The sequence below is a fragment of the Nicrophorus vespilloides genome, unplaced genomic scaffold (genome assembly GCF_001412225.1).
Source record: "Nicrophorus vespilloides isolate i.1.1-1 unplaced genomic scaffold, Nicve_v1.0, whole genome shotgun sequence".
NCBI classification, from domain to species: domain Eukaryota; kingdom Metazoa; phylum Arthropoda; class Insecta; order Coleoptera; family Silphidae; genus Nicrophorus; species Nicrophorus vespilloides.
Genome location: NW_017099944.1, coordinates 10,809 through 29,711, shown reverse-complemented (window position 1 = coordinate 29,711; position 18,903 = coordinate 10,809). Strand labels below are relative to the sequence as shown.

At 43.2% G+C, this 18,903-nt stretch overlaps 2 protein-coding genes across 2 annotated transcripts in view; both read left to right on the top strand.

The window, feature by feature from the left end:
* The window catches only part of LOC108566248 (peptidyl-prolyl cis-trans isomerase G), a 4,337-nt gene extending 1,319 nt beyond the window's left edge, over positions 1-3,018 (top strand). Inside the window, exons 5-11 of the mRNA XM_017926048.1 lie at positions 166-195; positions 272-411; positions 488-632; positions 709-887; positions 945-1,102; positions 1,164-2,539; positions 2,614-3,018. Coding sequence (XP_017781537.1) covers positions 166-195; positions 272-411; positions 488-632; positions 709-887; positions 945-1,102; positions 1,164-2,539; positions 2,614-2,731 — 2,146 coding nt within the window. The 3' untranslated portion in view covers positions 2,732-3,018. The remainder of the gene's footprint in view (positions 1-165; positions 196-271; positions 412-487; positions 633-708; positions 888-944; positions 1,103-1,163; positions 2,540-2,613) is intronic.
* Positions 3,019-3,631: 613 nt separating this feature from the next.
* Positions 3,632-18,897, top strand: LOC108566247 (protogenin-like). Its single transcript, XM_017926047.1, has 15 exons — positions 3,632-4,448; positions 14,887-15,225; positions 15,286-15,427; positions 15,496-15,564; positions 15,634-15,857; positions 15,922-16,034; positions 16,124-16,352; positions 16,422-16,616; positions 16,681-17,016; positions 17,080-17,517; positions 17,593-17,777; positions 17,841-18,051; positions 18,123-18,406; positions 18,470-18,577; positions 18,633-18,897. The coding sequence occupies exons 1-15, from the start codon at positions 4,382-4,384 to the stop codon at positions 18,879-18,881; spliced, it is 3,189 nt and encodes a 1,062-aa protein (XP_017781536.1). The 5' UTR covers positions 3,632-4,381; the 3' UTR covers positions 18,882-18,897.
* Positions 18,898-18,903: the final 6 nt, after the last annotated feature.

Here is an 18,903-nt window from a genome sequence, read left to right as displayed (position 1 = left end):
GAGTTTTTTTTTTTCTTCATATATATATATATAATTTAAATTTTGTTTTGGAATAGACGTAAGAATGTGTTACAGAACTTTGACTTTTATTGTTCTGTAGCGGTGCAACTTGATCCGGCTAGACTCAACCTCGCTGATCATATCATGTCATATTTTGTGTTATAGTACAACGCAACCGGCCCCTCATCTCGACAAGTAAGTTTTCTCGTTACGTCCTCTTTTTTGCATGTGCAGACGATGCTAACAGGCTGTTGTTGCTTTCGTTTTGCAGTGTTCACGTGGTTTTCGGACGCGTTGTTGGCGGAGTGGACGTTGTTCGCCAAGTCGAATCATTACCAGTGGATGCCAACAGTCGTCCATTGCAGGATGCGAAGATCTCGAAGTGCGGGGAACTCGTCAAGCAGACCAAAGGTACTGACCGAATTGATTTCTTTTTGTTTGTTTGTATTGAACTTGTAACTTATTGTTTTATTTTACTTGGTTTCAGTGAAGAAAGATAAGAAGAAAAAGAAGGCCAAGAGCGATGAGGAAAACGAGGCATCTTCGGAGGATGACGAGGAGCAGAAGCGGAACAAGAAGAAAATGAAGAAGGAGCGCAAAAAGGAGAAGAAAGAGAAGAGACATAAGAAGAGGTCAGTTGATGAGTGGAGGAGAAGTAGAAGTCGTTTGCAATTTGTGTATTTATTGTTGTGAATTGTCTGATTTCAGCAAGAAAAGTGCAGAGGACGAAGAGGAGCGTTGCGTAGTCTCCGAAGAGGGAGAGGTGAAAGAGGATGAGATGCATCCGCTTGTAACGTTAAGTAATATCAACCCGGAGGATATCCCCGATGTTCCTACAAACAAATTTTTAATGAGGGCAACCGGTGACCGAAAAGACAATAGAAAAGGTAAATTAAATGCGATTCTTCATCATCAATATTATTATAATCGTATGATGTTTTCAGACGATAAATACAGGGATAGGGATAACAACAAAAACAGCAAAAGTGGTAGATACAATCGACGTGATTGGGGGGAACAAGGAGGATACAATCGGCGCGGTGATAGAAATGCGAAGACCAAATCGAAGAGCGGGCGTGTCGTTAAAGGAAGGGGCGTATTTGTGAGTATTACATCAACTCTATTGTTGATTCGATTTTAACTTGATTATGTTTTGCGTACAGCGTTTTAGGACTCCGTCTCGGAGCCGTTCGCGCAGCGTTACTCCGTTGCATTGGAAAAAGGAGGAAGCTCGCGTCATCAAGTTGTCAGATTACGAGAAGAAGGAGGCCACGAGGAAGATGAAGAAAGATAGGTCTCACGATAGAGAATCTTACAAGGGCAATCGTAGTCGCAGCACCAGCGAACAGCGCGACAACAACAAGACCTCTGACAACTTTAAATCGAAGGACGTTGATTACAACGCGCTCGATTACGAGGATAACGCCTCCGACGAGGAGAACGAGAAGAAGCAGGTGCCAAGTTTGGTGCAGTACCCATTGCCGGGCAGTTTCAAACCGATAGAGAAACCCGAGCGCACGAACGACAATTTCCTCATGGATATTCCCAACAAAAGGTCAGAGGCATTGGCCATGGCGCTCGGGGTGCAAATCAAAACCGGTACCGATCCGCCGACAGGCGAAATTGCGATGAGCGGTTACGAGAAGAAGCAGCAAAAGCAGCCTCACATGGAAGAAGAGGCAAGCAAAAGACGCGATCAGGAGCTGACAGCGCGCCTTCTGAAGATGGCCGGACAGGATGAGGCCACCATAGCTCTGACCATCGCCACCATCAAGGAACCAAACAAGCGGAACAAGTTCGAGGCTGAGAAGCCGGAACAGGATCTGCAACATCACAATCAGTCCAACGACAAGCGTGTGGATAAGTTCAAAAACGGTCGCAATCGAGAATTTGATAGAAAGAATAATAGGCGCGGCGAAGGTGATCGGTATGTGGATTCGAGGAGAAATCGTCGTGGTGGTTTCGGTGGCGGTGGAGGAGGTGGAAGGGATACCGACAGGTATAAACGATCGCCGAAGAGGTCACGTTCCAGGGACAAAGATAGCAGAAGAGATAAGAGGTCGAGGAGTCGCGACAGGCGCGACCGACGTCGGTCTCGTTCACGCAGCAACGACTATCGCAGAAGAAAGCATTCCGAAAGCGATCGCAGCGACAAGGAGAACAGCAAAGAGCCGGAGAAGAAGTCCGAGGAGACGGAGGCAGAGAAGTTCAAGAGACGCGCTGAGCAACTTCTGTTGCTCAAGAAGAAGATGGAATTGGAGATGCTCGAGATGAAGAAGAAAAAGGATGACGAGGAAGAGGAGGAAGTTATGATGGAGAAGCAGCGTAAGGCGAAGGAGGAGGCCGAGATGCTGGAGAGGGCGAAGAAAGCGCAACGCGATGCTCTGGAAAAGGAGAAGCTGCTGCAGACGGTGAAGGCTTTGCAGGAGCTGGACAAGAAAGTGCCTAGCAGTAGAAAAAGTAGGAAGAATTCGCGTAGTTCTAGCTCTAGCAGTAGCAGCAGCAGTTACAGCAGTAGCTCCAGTGATCGTTCTAGAAGGTAATAATAATTCTCATTTAAAGAAATAATAATAATGGTAACTGTATTTATATTAAAATGTATTATACTTTCAGGCGCTCCTCCTCGAGGAACAATCGGAGACGTCGTCGTCGCCGCTCCTCGAGCAGCGAATCCAGCAGGGATCGTCGCTCCAGGAACAGGAGTTCTCATCGTAGGGATCGCAGGAGATAGGATTGCGTTAATCTTCGTTTCGTTTATTTTGCATAAATTTATTTACCAATTTGACCACCCTCGTAGCACGAACACAGAAAACTCCTTTTGATCATAAACCTCACACCGAAACCATCATCCACCCTACAAATCCTTCCTCCTCCGAATATAAGAAAAGATTTAGACTTTTAAGATTTAATTGCGTGACCGACCGACCGACCGTCCGCACTCTAGAATATATTTTAGTTTTACTCGGTTTCATTAACAAATTAGTAATGAATGAGAACCAAATAAAAAAAAACATACAATTTGCAATCAAGAGTTTGTCCATATACATATATTAAATATAAATATATATATATATTCATAATAAAAGAGAGGAACGTGAGAGGGTTTAATTAGTTGAAGTTTTATTGTAATTCTTATTTGCTTTAGCTGCAGAGCCTAGGTCAAGTTTGCTTTGATTGTGGCTCGACGCTGAGCAAATACATAAGTTTTCCATTGATAACGGTAGAGGTGAGGTGAGGTGAGGTGATCTAGGTAGGCGCTGTTGGTGGCTGTCGGCAGCAGTCCAAAAAGAAGAACAAGAAAGAAAGACAACCACACAAACAAACAAACCGTTGCCATTGTTACATACACCTCTAGTCGCTAACGACCCGAGCGATCGGAAGAAGAAGGCGGAGCCGATTGTTATGTTGTCAACGGTGACAGCTGACTGGATGCGCATGCCTCCAAGACCAGTGGCGTAACGAACGACAACGATATTGGATTAGAGAGATCGGATGGGCGTACGAGCGAATTGGACGTTGAGCGATTACTGGCAGGATTATATAAGGTTCACGTTTATTGGATGTTGGTTGTGTTCGTATTGGTTTAATGAATGCGTCGATGTTTTTGTGTTGCAGTTGAAGGAGACGCCTATGGCGAGAGCACCGAAACGCCGCTGAATGAGTGGTTGTGGTGGTGATGTGATGATGATGATGATGGTGTGTAGGTAGAGAGAAGCAGGCAGGCAGGCAGCAGGAATAGAGCTAGCAGCAGCAGGCAAAAGGAAGGGAACGACGACGAATCAGTTGTGGCAGTGCTGCAGGACGATCGAGTGTGCGTGTGTGTGTGTGTTCTCCCCCTTTTCGTGCCTCGTATTCACTTGGTTTGTGGAAGTTTACGTTGATTATTGTTTGTTGTTATTATTGCGGCTCGGATTTATGTAAGAATCTGCGAGAGAAGAGCAGGAAAGCAGCGGGAAAGGTCAGGATAGGAACGGACGTAAACATAGGAGAGCCTTAGATACGAGGCGCACCAGCAAGCAACACAACCGTTCGTGAAGAAGTAAGGAAGGAAGGAAGGAAGAAAGAAAGAAGGAGTAGGAGTAGAAAGAAGAAGGAGGAGGAGCAACAACAGCAGGAGGAGGACGAAGAAGAAGAAGTAGTCTTCTTTCTAGTCTTTGAGGGAGTGGGTCTGTCTCGAGAGAGAGGAGAGAAGAGCGCGAGCGTTGTTTCGCGCGAGGCGGCTCAGGAAAAGGATCGTTCCGAGAGAACTAAGAAAGAAAGATAGAAAGAAGACAGAGACGAGTGTAGAGATTGTTGTGAGGTGGTGCTGGTGGTGGTGGTGGTGGTTGCGGTGGTGAATTCAAATTGCACACAGTAGTAGTCTCCAAATGATTACTCATTTATGGCGATACAAACATTTCAACTCGGCGTTGTGCTTGCAATAGGATTGTCTCTGGCCTCTGCGACATGTAAGTAAATAATATATATATTATATACAACATATATATTGAGTGAGTGATGTGCAATGATTTCGCTCACTCACTCACTCGCTCACCCATTCACTCGTGCATTCATTCATGCATTCTCATTTCTTTGCACCTTCCTTCTCCTTCCTCTCATTTACTTTACGTTCAACAAAAAGAAAGAAAAAAAAAGAGATCGTACGCGCACTCTTTCGTTCCATGATCTACTAGGATCATTCAAAAGCAAGCAAAAAAAAAAGAAACAAAATCTAAATCGAATGTGAATAAAATAATAAGAATCGAAGAAGCAGCAAAAGAGTGAACCGGCGTTCCGAGTTGAGAATGTATGTCGTCGTCGTCCTCTTCCTCCTCCTCCTCCTCCTGCTGCTGCTCCACTCAATATGGCGCGTGTGCCTTTACGAATTCGTGGTTCGTGCACACACCAATTCGCATTCGTTTTTAATCTCCTCCGCTTCATAAAATCGAATCAGAACTAATTTCGCCCGATTCCCTGAACCTCCAACCGAAGATTGGCGTAGGTCTTCGACCTACAGTTTGCCCTCCGCGAGCTGTCAACATGAAAACATTTTGTGTTTCACCTACACACTCTACATGTTACCTATACTACTACTACTACTACCTGCACTTTGACGCACACTACTACTACGAACGAAATTCACACACATATATATAGTGTAGGTGAAACAACATGACAAATCTAGCTAATATATAATAATAGTATTGCATAAAAAGACGACCCAAAATTGCGTAATAATCGATACGATTCACACAACAGTACGATACAAATACATCCTTGTTCCTTATTCCCATTTTATCCTCTCACTCTTTATCGCATCAGATGCGCAGAGAGGAATGAGAAGAGGAGGAGAGTCGAGAGAGACAATTATGTGGGTCACTAAGGATATGATGCTACTACCTCCTCTACACTATAACTATACACACGATGTTTCCAAAACATCTCTCTGCCTGCCAGCATTAGTAACCATATGAATAGTTTTGAATGCTTTTGGATTAGTTCGAATGTAAATGAAGCTTAATTAAGTTGAACCAAATGAGTCATCGTTCGCGTTAGTTACCGCATTCCTCGATTGCTTTCATAATCGTGCGGCACTTTTAATTAATACACGCTAGCTTTGCGTAACTCGTCTAATCGCTCCACACTTGCCAAGTAACAAGTTAACTAAAAAAAAACTATATAGCTATGAGAAATGACATAGAGACATGTTTATGATTAATCCAAGGTGTTCGTGATTTATTGCTTGTTTGTTCGCGCGTATTTCAGTATCGATTTTCGGCTATGAATTCTTAATCTTCGTAAATATTGTAATAAAATATTTGAAGAAAGCGAAGGAGATAAACGCGTTCAATAAAATATATATGTTTAGAAGAGTACATTAAATATTCCCATTAAAATTTTCGAAATTTAACGACATCTCTTTTTTTTCATTTTTTTATGGTGGCATAAATTTGGATGGGGGATTATTATTTTTTTTATGTCGGGACAAGAGGACAACCAAACCAAACCACCCACCCACCACCTGGGTGCGTGCCGCCGTAGTCGTCGCGCGTTCAAATTAGATTTAAAATAACGCTGTTTATTTAATTGCCTGCTGCAACCGTTGCGAATTGAATTCCCCCAGATTCAATTACGTCCTCGGAGATGTGACCGTATTTGTGTGGGTGGGTGCGTGCGTGCGTACTTTTTTTTCTCTCTTCTTCTTGTGAATCCCTTATTTCCCCGGGGCGTGCGTTTAGAATAGAGCAACAAATAAATGAAAGGGATGAGAGAGTGAATGCGAACGCTTAATGAAAACGAGATTTACGAGCAGAGTCCTATTAGACGATTGGTAAAATCCAGTTGTCTTTCTTCTTGTAATTGATAAATCCTCTTTTGTTTTTGTTTCTCGTTGTTACCATTGTTCTTGTTGGCATGGATATGCAAGAAAAAGATGAGTGCGAGAATGGGATGGGGGTGGGGGATGATTGAGTGTTACGAAGGAGAGAAGAGAAGATGTTTGTTGGGGTGCGAGGGAGAGAGAGAGAGTAATTTGTGAAACGTTTTGCCCTAATGTGAAGGAATGTAAGCGGGTTAGTGAGCTGCTGGGCCGCTCTCGGAGCGGAAGCTGCCGGGGTCAAGGACAGTTGGCCACCCTGCTGATTCCCTCCCTTCCACTCGCCTCTAACACTCTCGCTCACTCTCTCCCTCTCGTACATATAGTATGCTGTGTGTTCCTTATGTTTCTGTTGCAGCGTGCGCGCGCATTCCGCGTTACGTCATCTCGCGAAAACACGAGTGATCGAATCGATCGTTAACAATAACATTAATAAATTTGACCGAAAGGAATTCAAAGAAAGCGAGAGAGCAGCCGCCCTTTGATTCGAAATAGGAGAAAGTGGCAACTGAATGGACAATGTTTCTTTATAGTCTGACGAAACGCGATCCAAATAAATGGATCACACTGTATATTCTTCTTAAGTAATGTGTGCATGCGGTAATCGGAGCCGTCATGTAGATTAAGTTTTCTGCGGGAACGTTTACTCTCGTTGAGCGAACTCTTCTCGCTCTTCCGCCCGCCACCGCCCTCGTTACACATTCACTTCTTCTTTATCTGTTTTTTGTTGTTGTTGTTGTTGTTTCGTTTGTCTTCCTATTTCGCGCTTACGCTATGATCGTATCCGGTTTCGCATGGGGTGGCGATTCTCAGGTTGGTAACGAAAGGAGAATCGAATTAATTATCATCATCATCATCATTACACGCACTTCTCTCCATTTCACGTAACGCGAAGCGATTGCAATTCCGAAATCCGACACTATTTTCAATCATTGAAATTGTTGAAAATAATCATAATCATCATCGTCTTTCTTCTTTGTATAATCCGTTTCCGCTTGCTGCAAAGCACATGTTCGTTTCACAGCAGCGAAATTGAATATTAATCGTTCTCCTCTTTTTACGGTTTCCTCCTTCTAATCATCATTCACCAATCGTTCATTCATTTCAGTTGGTAATTATTTTATCACCATTTTACTATTAACATTTCTTATTATTTATTTCTTGTTACCAACATAAATTGTTTGTGTTCAATATTTCTACTTTCTCCAAAGTTCAAGGGCGACTGCACCTTGATGCCTTTTTTTCTTCTTCTTTTCGTTTACCTAGTGCAGTGCTGTGCACATATTTCCGTTCGACTCGTGACATTAATTTCGACTACAAATGTATTATTTATAAACTATTTCTATTCGTATTCGTTTGATTAATGATCGTTTATTCTTTCTGTTTGATTATTATTATTATTAATTACAAATGAAAATCACAGCCATCCTGTCACGTAGCTTCTCTTCCCAAATGAGAGACGAGACGAGCGTATGAATAATTAAACGAATCAATTAAAATAACCCCACGCGAAAAACAAACCCATAACTTCCCCTAGTTATTTATTATTATTATTTCAATTTGTTGTTGTTATGTCATTTGTTTTTTTTTTCCTCTTACTAATTGAAGCAAATTAATCACGTCGCCCGGTTCTCTGTGATTCGATTGGTAACTTCTGCACGAATAACAAACTCCATGGCAACAAACGATCATTAATTCGCATGACTACGGTGACAGATGAGAGAAAATGGTAACGACGATTTGTGCACGAAAGTTCTTGATTCGATAAAATGTTTTTGTTTCTCTCGAAATCTAAATGAATTCGAATTGGAAAGAAAGAAGTGGAAATCGTTATTCTCCACGCGCAAAACGATTCCTCACTTGCGATTTCTTTTATTTTCGTTTGATGTTGTAATTTCTTCAAGTTTCGAAAATATACATTTCCTCTCTATTCCCGCGCTTGTTCTTCTTATTCGTTAATTATTCGTTTTTTTTTCTTAATTGGACACATGTACTTTCTAATGGAGGGACGGACGGACGGACGGACGGACGGACGGAAAACTGGAATGTTCGGTTTTAACGTATATTTATGCCGTCTCCTCTCTCTGTATGTGTGTATTCGTTGAGCGTTAGTGTGGTTGGTTCGTTGGATGTTCCAGGTTTTAGGTCACGCATAAATTAAGAGTGCACTGACTGACTCGTTTTCTTTTTGGTCGTTTGACTCGAGATGTTTATATCCATCGATCTTTGAATATTCGGGGGGGAAAATAGGAAAAGAGGATTTAATGAATGCTCATTTACATTCCTTCCAACGTTACCTAACATCTTTCAACTTTAATATTCCTTTTTTTTATATCTTTCGTAGACGTAGTATATTTAAAGTTACGCAACGTGCGTCCGTCCGCCGTAACCACTATCTATCTGTATGCATCGTCGTCTATGCGTTCGTTACGCCTAATGACATCCTCATGTTTATTCATCGAAGACGTTGATTACAAACGTATCCTCCTGTTCCCCAATTATTCACATACATACGTACAATAATTATATTCTTATTGTTTGCGTAGGCCACGACCACACACACACAATCGCTTCCCTTTTGTTCCCTAAAAAACGATTAATTCGGTTGGTAATTGTTACGTATCGACTGTCAGTTGTGATTTGCCTCAGTTTAGTTAACACCATTTCACACCTTCACCTTAAGTTAATTAGTTTCTAAATTGCATTCGGGTAAGAAACAACTATCGTTTACTTGTTAATTTGATTGTAATCGTTGCATTTCATAATCTAATTCATGTTTCTCCTCTAATGTTTCAGGTGAGTACGATCGATCTTCTTCTTTTTTTGTTTATATATTGACATCCAGCAGTACCCAAACTTCGGATCACGTGAGTCTACTTTTGATTTGTCGTTGTTAAACAATCTGAATTGATTTTAATACTTGTAAGTTTTATTTCGTTTGCGATCGTTACGTCGATGATGCGTGTGTGTGCGTAATAATGGTTCGAATTGGCGCGGTTGTTGTAGTGGTGGTGGTGATGGTGTGCACTCGATTGACTCGCGCGAGAGGTCCGCGATCTCCGCAATTACACCCATTAATTAATTCCCACGATAATGACGACTAGGCCCCATCTCGAGGTCTCTCATTAAGAGATAGATAGAGAGAGGAGAGAGTGAAGAACGTTCGAACGTCGTTGGTACGGTTTATAGACAATAGATGGATAATAATAATAATAATGGGCAGCAGTAGTAATACGCGGAACAAATTGCTCGCAATTATTTTATTCCGCTCACTTGGCCGTCGCCGACGTCGATTTCTTATATATATTGCTTTACCAACCGTTCTGTTGCCAACCTAAGTAGATTCGCTGTTGTCGATTACATTATACTCCTTCTCTCTTCTCATTGAGAATCTTGCTTGTAATATGCTAGTAGTCATGACGTGCGTACGGAATGCAAAGACTTCCTGTCTCTCGCATCCACGAAACGGGAACCACAATTCATTACGCAACCATTCGCAGTCCACGTCCACATTGTTATCATCATCATCATCATCATCGTCGTAGTTGTTGATGATGATTTGAGGCACACGTCTCAATTATTCTATTATCATTATAATTATTACAATGTATACAATCCAATTTGCATCTGTCGACCTGTCATCGTTTAACAATAATTCAAAGCAGTTGGTTTGTTTCGTTATGCAATTGTTTAATTACAGAAGAAATAATAACAACAAAAACAAAGAGAGATAGTTCACTCTTCTTTTCGTTGAGGTGAGGTGTTGTGTTATTCGAGAATAATTCGTCCATCCTTATGGATCTTCGCGTTACATTGCATAATAACAAGTGAGCGACGTGAGTGCGTATTGTCGAGTGGGGCGCACTTCTTTTTTTCTTCTTTTCTTTTGCTAGTTGCGAGGGACATGGAGGAGGAAGGTGGGTTGAGTGAGAGGGGGTCTTCGCACGCACGCACGCACGCACGCATGCATGCACGGACAATGGATAACCGGAATGCCTTGTAATATACGCAACGTGTGTAATGCGTTCCTCTTGTTTCTTTTCAATTGCGTTTCTGGCAGTTGCCGTTTCTCTACCATCTCACTCTCTTCATTCTCTTCTCGCTGCTGCTGCTGTTGCTGTTGTCGTTCTTCTTTTTCCTCCTCCTCCTCTTTCTTCTTCTTCTCCTCTTCGTAACTGACCCCAGACACTGGTAGTCCAGTTGTCGACGGTGCAGACTCACCACCGCCTTTCGCGAAAAAAAAAAAAAGTACTGCAGGCAGTCAGCAGCGGCAAAACGAGAAAATAACGCGAGGGGGGAACCGCTTTTGCTTCCTTCCTTCTTTGTTTGCATTGCTTGTTTTATTTGCATTCTCGCCCAGCCAACGCTAAAGAGAACGAACCGATGTTGCTGCTGTTGCCGTTACAGTTATTCAAGTTTGCTACAGCAATAACAATAATATGATAATAATAACAGCAGCAGTAGAAACAATAAGAGAGGAGAGTAGTAGAATGGAGGAAGAATTTTTCGAAGATATCGATTATGAAAGGAATACGAAGGCTACTGCGGTGAAGGAGGAGGTGGAGGTTCGCGGTTTGCAATCAGCGGAAGAAACAACATTCTAACTGGCCGTCCTCCGCTACTCAACGCGGTTTTCGTCGCGACCGACGAAGGCATTTTAATTAATTAAACATAATACCCATCCCTCCTCTCCAAATCGTACTAAACGTACTTTTCTCTCGTTAACGCTGCAACCCAATCACCACCAACAAACAACATTCTAATGTTTACAACTTGTAAATATTGTCTATTCATGAAATAAGTGATGATGCATATTTCGTGAATCCAGGCATCCATCATCGGGGCGGGCGGATGGAAAGCATCTGCGAATGCTATTGCCATGGTTACACCATCGCTCCATTACCTTCGCCGCGCGCGTTTTGTCATCGTCATGGTTACTAAATCTTCTCTTTCGTTTGTTTGTTTGTTTCGATGGTAAATAAGCGGAGACTATAGCAACGTCAACAGAAGTAATTGATGGCGAGTTAGATCATCGATCAAAATCATCGTTGGTAACTTTAAATTCTCGTTCGTTGCGTTGCTGCGTTGTTATTTACTAAAACTAACTATGCAGCTCGTTCCTCTTCGCCGATCTTCCCATTACAATAACGTTGCATTTAATTAGTGAATCAAATGGTGCCTTCTCCACCTCCTCATGTTCTTCTTGTGCGCGCACAGAAAACCAACCAATTACCTGGGGCGATGTTGCACGTTTTACAGAAGGCAAACGTTCGATGATGATGATGATTCGATTCTTTATAATTGTTTGTTTGCAATGGAAATGGAATTCCGGAAACGGTGAATTAAAAGTGTGACTGCAATATTTATTTATGTTTCGGTCACGTGTCGCCGGTTGTTGGCGTATTCGATGCGCGTTTGTTTATTATTTGCAAGACTTCCTGTCGTCGTCGCCTCCTTCGTGCCCATCCTCTATTCTCTATTCTGTTTTGTTATTGCTTCTGCCGCCACCGCCATCGCCGTCGTTGCTACTGCTTATATGATAATGTTAAAGTTTGTTTGCTCGCTCGCAAGAAGAAAGTGAAAATTGTTTGGATTACCAAATACCCCGAATCCAAACAATTTTCACTTGCTTCCTTCCGTTGCTTCCGTTCAAGAGAATCATCAGACTCGTTCGTTGCCAACTTTATTATGGAAATGGGCAAACGGCAATTAAAGCTAATTGCTGTGAGCTGAGAAGAACTGAGAACGGAGAAGAGAAACGATAATTATTGCACGCTACGCGCTGCTCCCTCCGCTCAATTGTTAACTTCAAACGTTTCAGAGACGCCCGCGCTCTTAATATCATCGCCAGCTATTATTTTTCCCCCCATTAATCACGGTAAATTAAACAAAACAAAAAACAAAATGAAGCAAGAATCATCGCGTTTCGTTTGTTTGCCATTAATCCCACTCGATTCGCACTCGCATTTGATTAATGTTTCTGTACCTCTCGCAATATTTTCTCACTTTTCGCATTCCATATCTGTATATATGTGTGTGTGTGTTATTATTCCAGAACATAATTACGTAATTAATTTCTTCGCTCTCGGCTTCATGCATCCCCGAGCGCTCGCGCCGAGCAAAAAACTAATTAGAATTTATAATATTCTAGCAAAAATCAAAAAATTAAAAAGCAAAAGCAACGAACTAAAGGTAAAATATTCTAATAATTTGCAACGATTCGAGCTTGTTTTCGCCCGGCGCATCCACCTTTTTTTTCCATTTTGCCTTTGGTGAGATCATCGCCATGACGACCGCGCTTTGAAAAATAAGCTGTGAAGCGTGGAATTAGGAGTTGACGAAATAACATAAAGTCAACTTTACATAGCAAGTTGTGGTTGTGGCGTGAATATGAATTTGGAACCACGAAGGGAAAGTTTTCTAATTTTCGGTGTTGGATCCACACGCATAATAAGTGGGAATGAGGATGAGGAGGAGGAGGGGAGATGTAAATAATCGAATCCTCCGGATAAGCTTAAAACGCCATTTCCGATCAGTACGTTCAGTTTTAGAACAGGGGTTGTGTGTGTTTGCGTGCCTTTTTTTTCTTCTGCTAGTTGATAACGGTTAAATCCTTTTGTGACATATAGTCGAATTAGTAGACGACGGATTACAGCAAGGATCTTTTGGGTTGTGCTGTTGTCGTCCTCTCGGATGTTGTATCAGCCGTCTTTGATATCTGTCTGTTCGAAATGCGTCGTCTTTCCCTTTTCGTTCCTCCTGGTTTTTACGGTTTATGCTTGAAATCAAATGAAAGTCACGTCGGCTCGTTAAAAAGGACCGCAGTAACACAGTTTTATTATTCGATCCTCGAATTGCCTTCTCTTCCTCCAAGGATAATTTAGACGAGAGGATATTTAATTAGTTGCGTAGGAGGCGTCGGTCGGCTGCAGGACGGGGGGAGGAGGTGGTTGGTAGAACAGATTCCATTCTTTCGCTTTCGGAACGCAACGCACCTTCGATGTGTTAATTAATTAAATTCCACTCGATCTCGACACGTCCGATAATTGGCATTTCTGGCTGGCTCTTTGCGTTTACTATACTTTCCATTACCACTTCTAAACATTTTGTTTTCCTTCCTCCTGTTGTTGTCTTCTCTTATTTAATATTTCGAATGAATGAAAGAAGGAATGAAAGAAGTGTAAAGCAGTAACATAATTTTGTATTGATCGGTTGCCGCCTGCGCTTCCTCCTAATTGGGTTTGCGATTAAAGTTGCATCGGGTGTTGCGGCCGTTGTTGCATTACGTAAGGATGATGACTTTGCACACGCCGGTGTGTGGCTTCTATCTGTGTTAGCAGGGTTGGCGGAGGCGACGGGGTGTCTGCCGGGTGTCCATGTAAATGTGTATACATATAGATAGATGGGAGTTGTGCAAGAGGGGGCTTGCTTGGTTGGTTGGTTGCGGTGGGTGCATTGAACTCACTAGGGGATACGGCCTGTCCTACTACTACTAGTAAAGTGGATGGAGTGATGCAGTTTTCAAGGATCGATATAGAACACACTCGGCAGGCATCAAGCCACCCCCACTCAACTGCGCCACAGTTATGTTGTCACCACACCCTTCTTCCTTCCTTCCGTCCTTCCATCCGTCCGTTCTTCCGGCCTCCACTTATTTTCTTTTCCATTTTTTTCTTTCGTTCTTTCTCTTGCCACCTTTTTGACAATACAATGAAATGTACACTAACCCACTACCCGCACATATACCTACTTTCGCAACTTTAAATTTAGGTTTGCAATGCAAATCTACTCTATGTAAATCATAATAACTTGTGTTAATGTAATTTAATTAACATATATAGAGCATGCTTAATCTATTAAAAGGAAGAAGGGTGATGGAAGAGAAGAGAAGGTGTGCAAATGTTGTTACCACCTTGCGTTCGTGGTGTGAGGGGTTAGTAGAATTATGTTGGAAAGTTTGAATATTGCATCGGATTAACTCCCGAAGTTGCGAGCGTTCCCCTGACAAGTTGCGGGGAAGTTTTAAAAGCTTTCTTTCTAGTTATTTTATTATATATTTTTTGCTATTGTTGCAAACTTCCTCTCACGCACGCACGCACTTACTTGTGGTGAGCTGGTTGAAAACGTGCAGTGTCGTTGGCTCACCTAAAACAGGAAAACTGTAGAAAAGTATGTATATATTAAACGAAGAAATGTTCGTTGTTGCTGTTGATTACGAAAGCGTCGCTCGAGTCACGTGACTTCCTTCGCTTCGACAAAGTTTCTTCGTTTAATTCAATTTAATAATTTCTCGTATTGATGAATTAATCGGCATGGGAATCAAGGAAGCGTTCGTCGCGCGGAATAACAATCGTGAATCGCGCGCGCTCCATGGATACGGATGGGTTCGTGGTAGAGGCGTGCTTCGGGTTGCCGTGGGAATAGAAACGCATCGACGAGACACCGACCTAATCTATTCTATTCCATCATCATCATCATACTTATGAATCATCTAATGATTGTTGTTAATTTGGATATTGTTGGTTTCGCAGTGAATGCAGTGGCCACAGAATCGACGCCGATTCCGCTCTCATTGGACATCGTCGATCCGCCGGAAGATGTCGTTCTGGTGCGAGGACACTCGGCGATGCTGCCGTGCGTGGTGCGGTCGCCGAAGAAGACGGGCGGTTTCCGTGTTCGTTGGATGTTGAACGGCACTGTTCTTCCGGACAACGATGGAAAGTGGCGTATCCTGAAGAACGGCACACTTATAGTGCCGAAGATGTCGGGGAAGAAGCTCAGCGGTAACAGTCTCGAGGGCAACTACCGATGCCTGGTGGAGAACGCTGACGGAGCTCTGCTCTCGAAACCGGCCCGCGTCCGATTCGCCTGTAAGTCTCTTCACATCTATCCGCATCTAAACTGGAAATAATTGTTGTTCTCTCCTTTAGTTTTGGGCGAGTTTAAAAGCGAGCCGATAGACGACATCATATTTTTATCGCGACCGGCGATTATTCCATGTAGTATTAACTCGCTCCCTGCGGCCCAGGTCCAATGGGAACGCGACGATTTACCTCTACCTCAAAGCACAAGGTAATCTCTATACATATAGCTGGAGTAACAATCTTCTTCATCATCATCATCATCTACTCTCGTTTCAGATATGTTCCTCTACCTACAGGATCTTTATTGATCAATAATATACATTCCTCAGACGCTGGTACTTACAGGTAAACAATCATCAATATTAAATTGTCATTTAATTCAATGTTTTTCTTTTTCTTCTTTATTTGTCGCAGGTGCAAAGCTTTTAATTCCGTGATGAATAAGACAAAATTGAGCAATTACGGAATTGTGAGCATGGCCAGAGCCGACAATTTGAATTATAATCCTAACGTTGTTATACCTCCTTATATATTACCCATAGATATAGGTTTCAATGTTACTGTGTTAGTTGGAGATGATGTTATATTATATTGCATTGTTGATGGTCGGCCTATGCCTACCGTCCATTGGTTAAATGGTAAGAAAAATTAACCACTACCACTTTCACCACCACTACCACTACTACTCCTATTTCTTTGCAGATATGAAAATCGTTATTGGTAATTCTAGTTTACTTGTGATAAAAAACGTTACTGTGAACGCAACCGGAACCTACACTTGCTCCCTCTCCAACGAAGTTGGACAGACCAAGCAGGTATTTCTATATTGGATTTTCCTTATTATTCAAAGTTCAAAGCTTATTGTTTTTTTCTTCTTCTTTTTTCCTTTCTTTGTCGAATGAAGCAATACTACGTGTCGGTCCAGAAGTTGCCCAAATTCAAAGACAACCCCGTCTCGCGGGTCTATCCCTCCGGCAAAACCATTCGTCTAGATTGCATGGCCTCGGGTGTGCCGGAACCAACGATTGTCTGGTACAAGAACGGAAAACCCTTCACGCAGAATTCCATCTATGGGCGCGCACATCAGCTGCACACGGGCCTAATCATCAGCTACTCGATCGCCTCGGACGCAGGTAAACTTTTCACATCTTCACATCTCATTTCAGTTATCATTATCAATAATATACATGTTCATGTTTTAGGTTTTTATCAGTGCGTGGCGAAGAACTCTGCCGGAAGTGTGTGGGCTTCTGCTCTGGTCAAGTTGAATTCATCTTCGAACAGCCCGAAAGCCCCTACAAACGTGAGCTGCCAATCATACAACGATACCAGCGTCTGTCTGCGATGGAACAGTGTGCCGGACGCTCAAGCGTACAGTATCTTGGCCTACCATGCAGGTATGAATTTCTATCAATTGTGCAATTATCATTATTATTATTATATTGTTGTTAATTTCTTCAGGTTCACGTTTGAAGGATTACGTGACAAATGAAACGTACAAGCTCGCCAATGGCCTACTGCCCAATACCAACTACACATTCTCAATTCAAACGTATTCGAGAGCTGCCAGCAACGAGTACGTTCAAGTGCAGTGCGATACCGGTCGAATAGGTGAGCGAAATCTGAGGGTGCGAAAGGTGGGCGATTACTCGGTCGCTCTGAGCTGGTTGGAAGTTGGAAGCGATCGCATCGTGTGCGGAAGCGATGTACCGATCGTTTACAAAGTGCAGTGGAGAAAGGTCAACCAGACTTCGATCAATATGCAAGAGGTCTCGGGCCTAACGAAGATCATCAGAGGTACAGTAGAGATTGATGAGATGTTTGATCTATGAGAATTCATTGCTTACTGATTGGTTGCAGGCGTGCAGGAGAGCGTACCCTACGAGTATCGGGTGCAATCGACGAATACGATGAGCGAAAAAGATGTTTGGGTGGAGTTCGAGTTGGATCCGCTCGAGAACGTCACCAGGTTGAGGGAATTCGAGCCGGGCGATTACAACGACTCGATGAGCGTACCGCTGGTGCCAGATACGGTGGAAGCGATGCCCACCACACCGTACAGTATTAACATCACGTGGACGGACTCGAACGAAGTCGAAATCACGTATGTGCTGTGCTACACGGCCGTACGAGATAATCGAGACTGCGACCAATCGAGACTCGTAGAGAGTGTACATAAATGGACGGAGGTACAGAATCTGAAACCAAACACCCAGTACGAGTTTCGCGTGAGGGCGTACAATGCTGGAACCTACAGCCCCTACTCGTACGCCGTTCAGGTGGTCACTCCCTCGGACGGTTAGTTTATTCTCGCTCACATGCACACACTCGCTCGCAAAGTGAATAATAATGATCGGTTTTAATTACTTGCAGTTCCAACGGCCGTGCTAGACTTGAAATACAGAATAGTGAACTCGACTGCGGCCTGCGTTAGATGGGATCCTCCGATGTACGAGAACGGAAGGCTCACCGAGTATTTGATCAAGTACTCGCCGAACAACAGTTGGCCGCTGGAGAGGTGGTTTGAGCGCACATTGGATGTTTCAAATTTGGGACCGGTAAGATTTTCCAAGAGAACAACAACAACAACAACAAATTGGAATTAATCTCATGTTTTTAAGGGATGCTGGGGAACGCATTCGGTTTCGATAGTGTTGACCGATTTGGATGAGGAAAAGCAGTATATGCTGATCGTGGTGGCTCTGAACGATGCCGGCATAGGTAGTCCTACGATTCCCATCACCGTCAGCACCAAATACCATTTGCTGTTGGACGATTTGCTGCCCACGAACAACGCGTCTCCCAAAACTGCCAACTACAATCATCGCATGAGTACGAACCGCATCATCATCATCATCACCAACTTGATTAATTTGTTCTAACTGCTCTCGTACTCGATTCAGTTTTAGGCATACTCATCGGAGTCGTACTGTCTGCGTTGATCCTCTTTCTGGTCATCAATATCAAGTGCTTCAGGCGGACCTACTTCAAGGGCCGACGGTTGTCTAGGAACAACGGAGCTGCTTCTTCCGACGCCAGCAATCAACAACAAGAAGTGCGCGTCCCGACGACCACCGACGTGAACATTATTGCCGGTAACGAATACGAAATGCAGCAGCTAGTCAGCCCCGTCTCTGAAACCACTCACATTCCGCCCTTGCAACCGGCCGTCTACCTGGACACGAAGGTACAAGTAGAACGATAATTGTAGCCGCCTCCGATCTCGTTTTTCTACGGTTTACATTTGCAGGGTCCGGCCAAATATCCGAACAACCGAAAGCAGGTAGCCAACGGGAGGAAGCTGCTTTTCAACAACGGCGTCAACGCCGCCCAGCTACGCATCACCGAGAATCCACAAGTAAGTAATTCGTATTTCAACATAATCAATCATAATTCAATCAAATTGCTTGCAGTACTTTGCGAATAAGAAAGTTGTCGGAGATGATTCGACGAACAACCGTCTTCTGCACCACGAGGAGTACGAGGAGGAGGATTCCAATTCGAACCTGCAAAAGTTCAGCCTGAGCAAAATTCGGAACGCAACGGGTAACAACGATTTGCACAATTCCTCCTTAGACTCTGACATGGACCTGACGCAGACCACGCACCTGGACGACTCGAGGATGTCGCGATTATCGCCCGCCCTTGGTCCTAACGGTTGACCAATAGAAAGCACGCGCGCGC

What these genes read in the sequence shown, in the direction of transcription:
- LOC108566247 (XM_017926047.1), top strand. Translation starts at nt 4,382, where the DNA reads ATGGCGATACAAACATTTCAACTCGGCGTTGTGCTTGCAATAGGATTG. An exon ending in TACCGTCCATTGGTTAAATG is followed by an intron (nt 15,858 to 15,921) that starts GTAAGAAAAATT and finishes ATTTCTTTGCAG; the next exon opens with ATATGAAAATCGTTATTGGT. An exon ending in CAACTACAATCATCGCATGA is followed by an intron (nt 18,052 to 18,122) that starts GTACGAACCGCA and finishes TACTCGATTCAG; the next exon opens with TTTTAGGCATACTCATCGGA.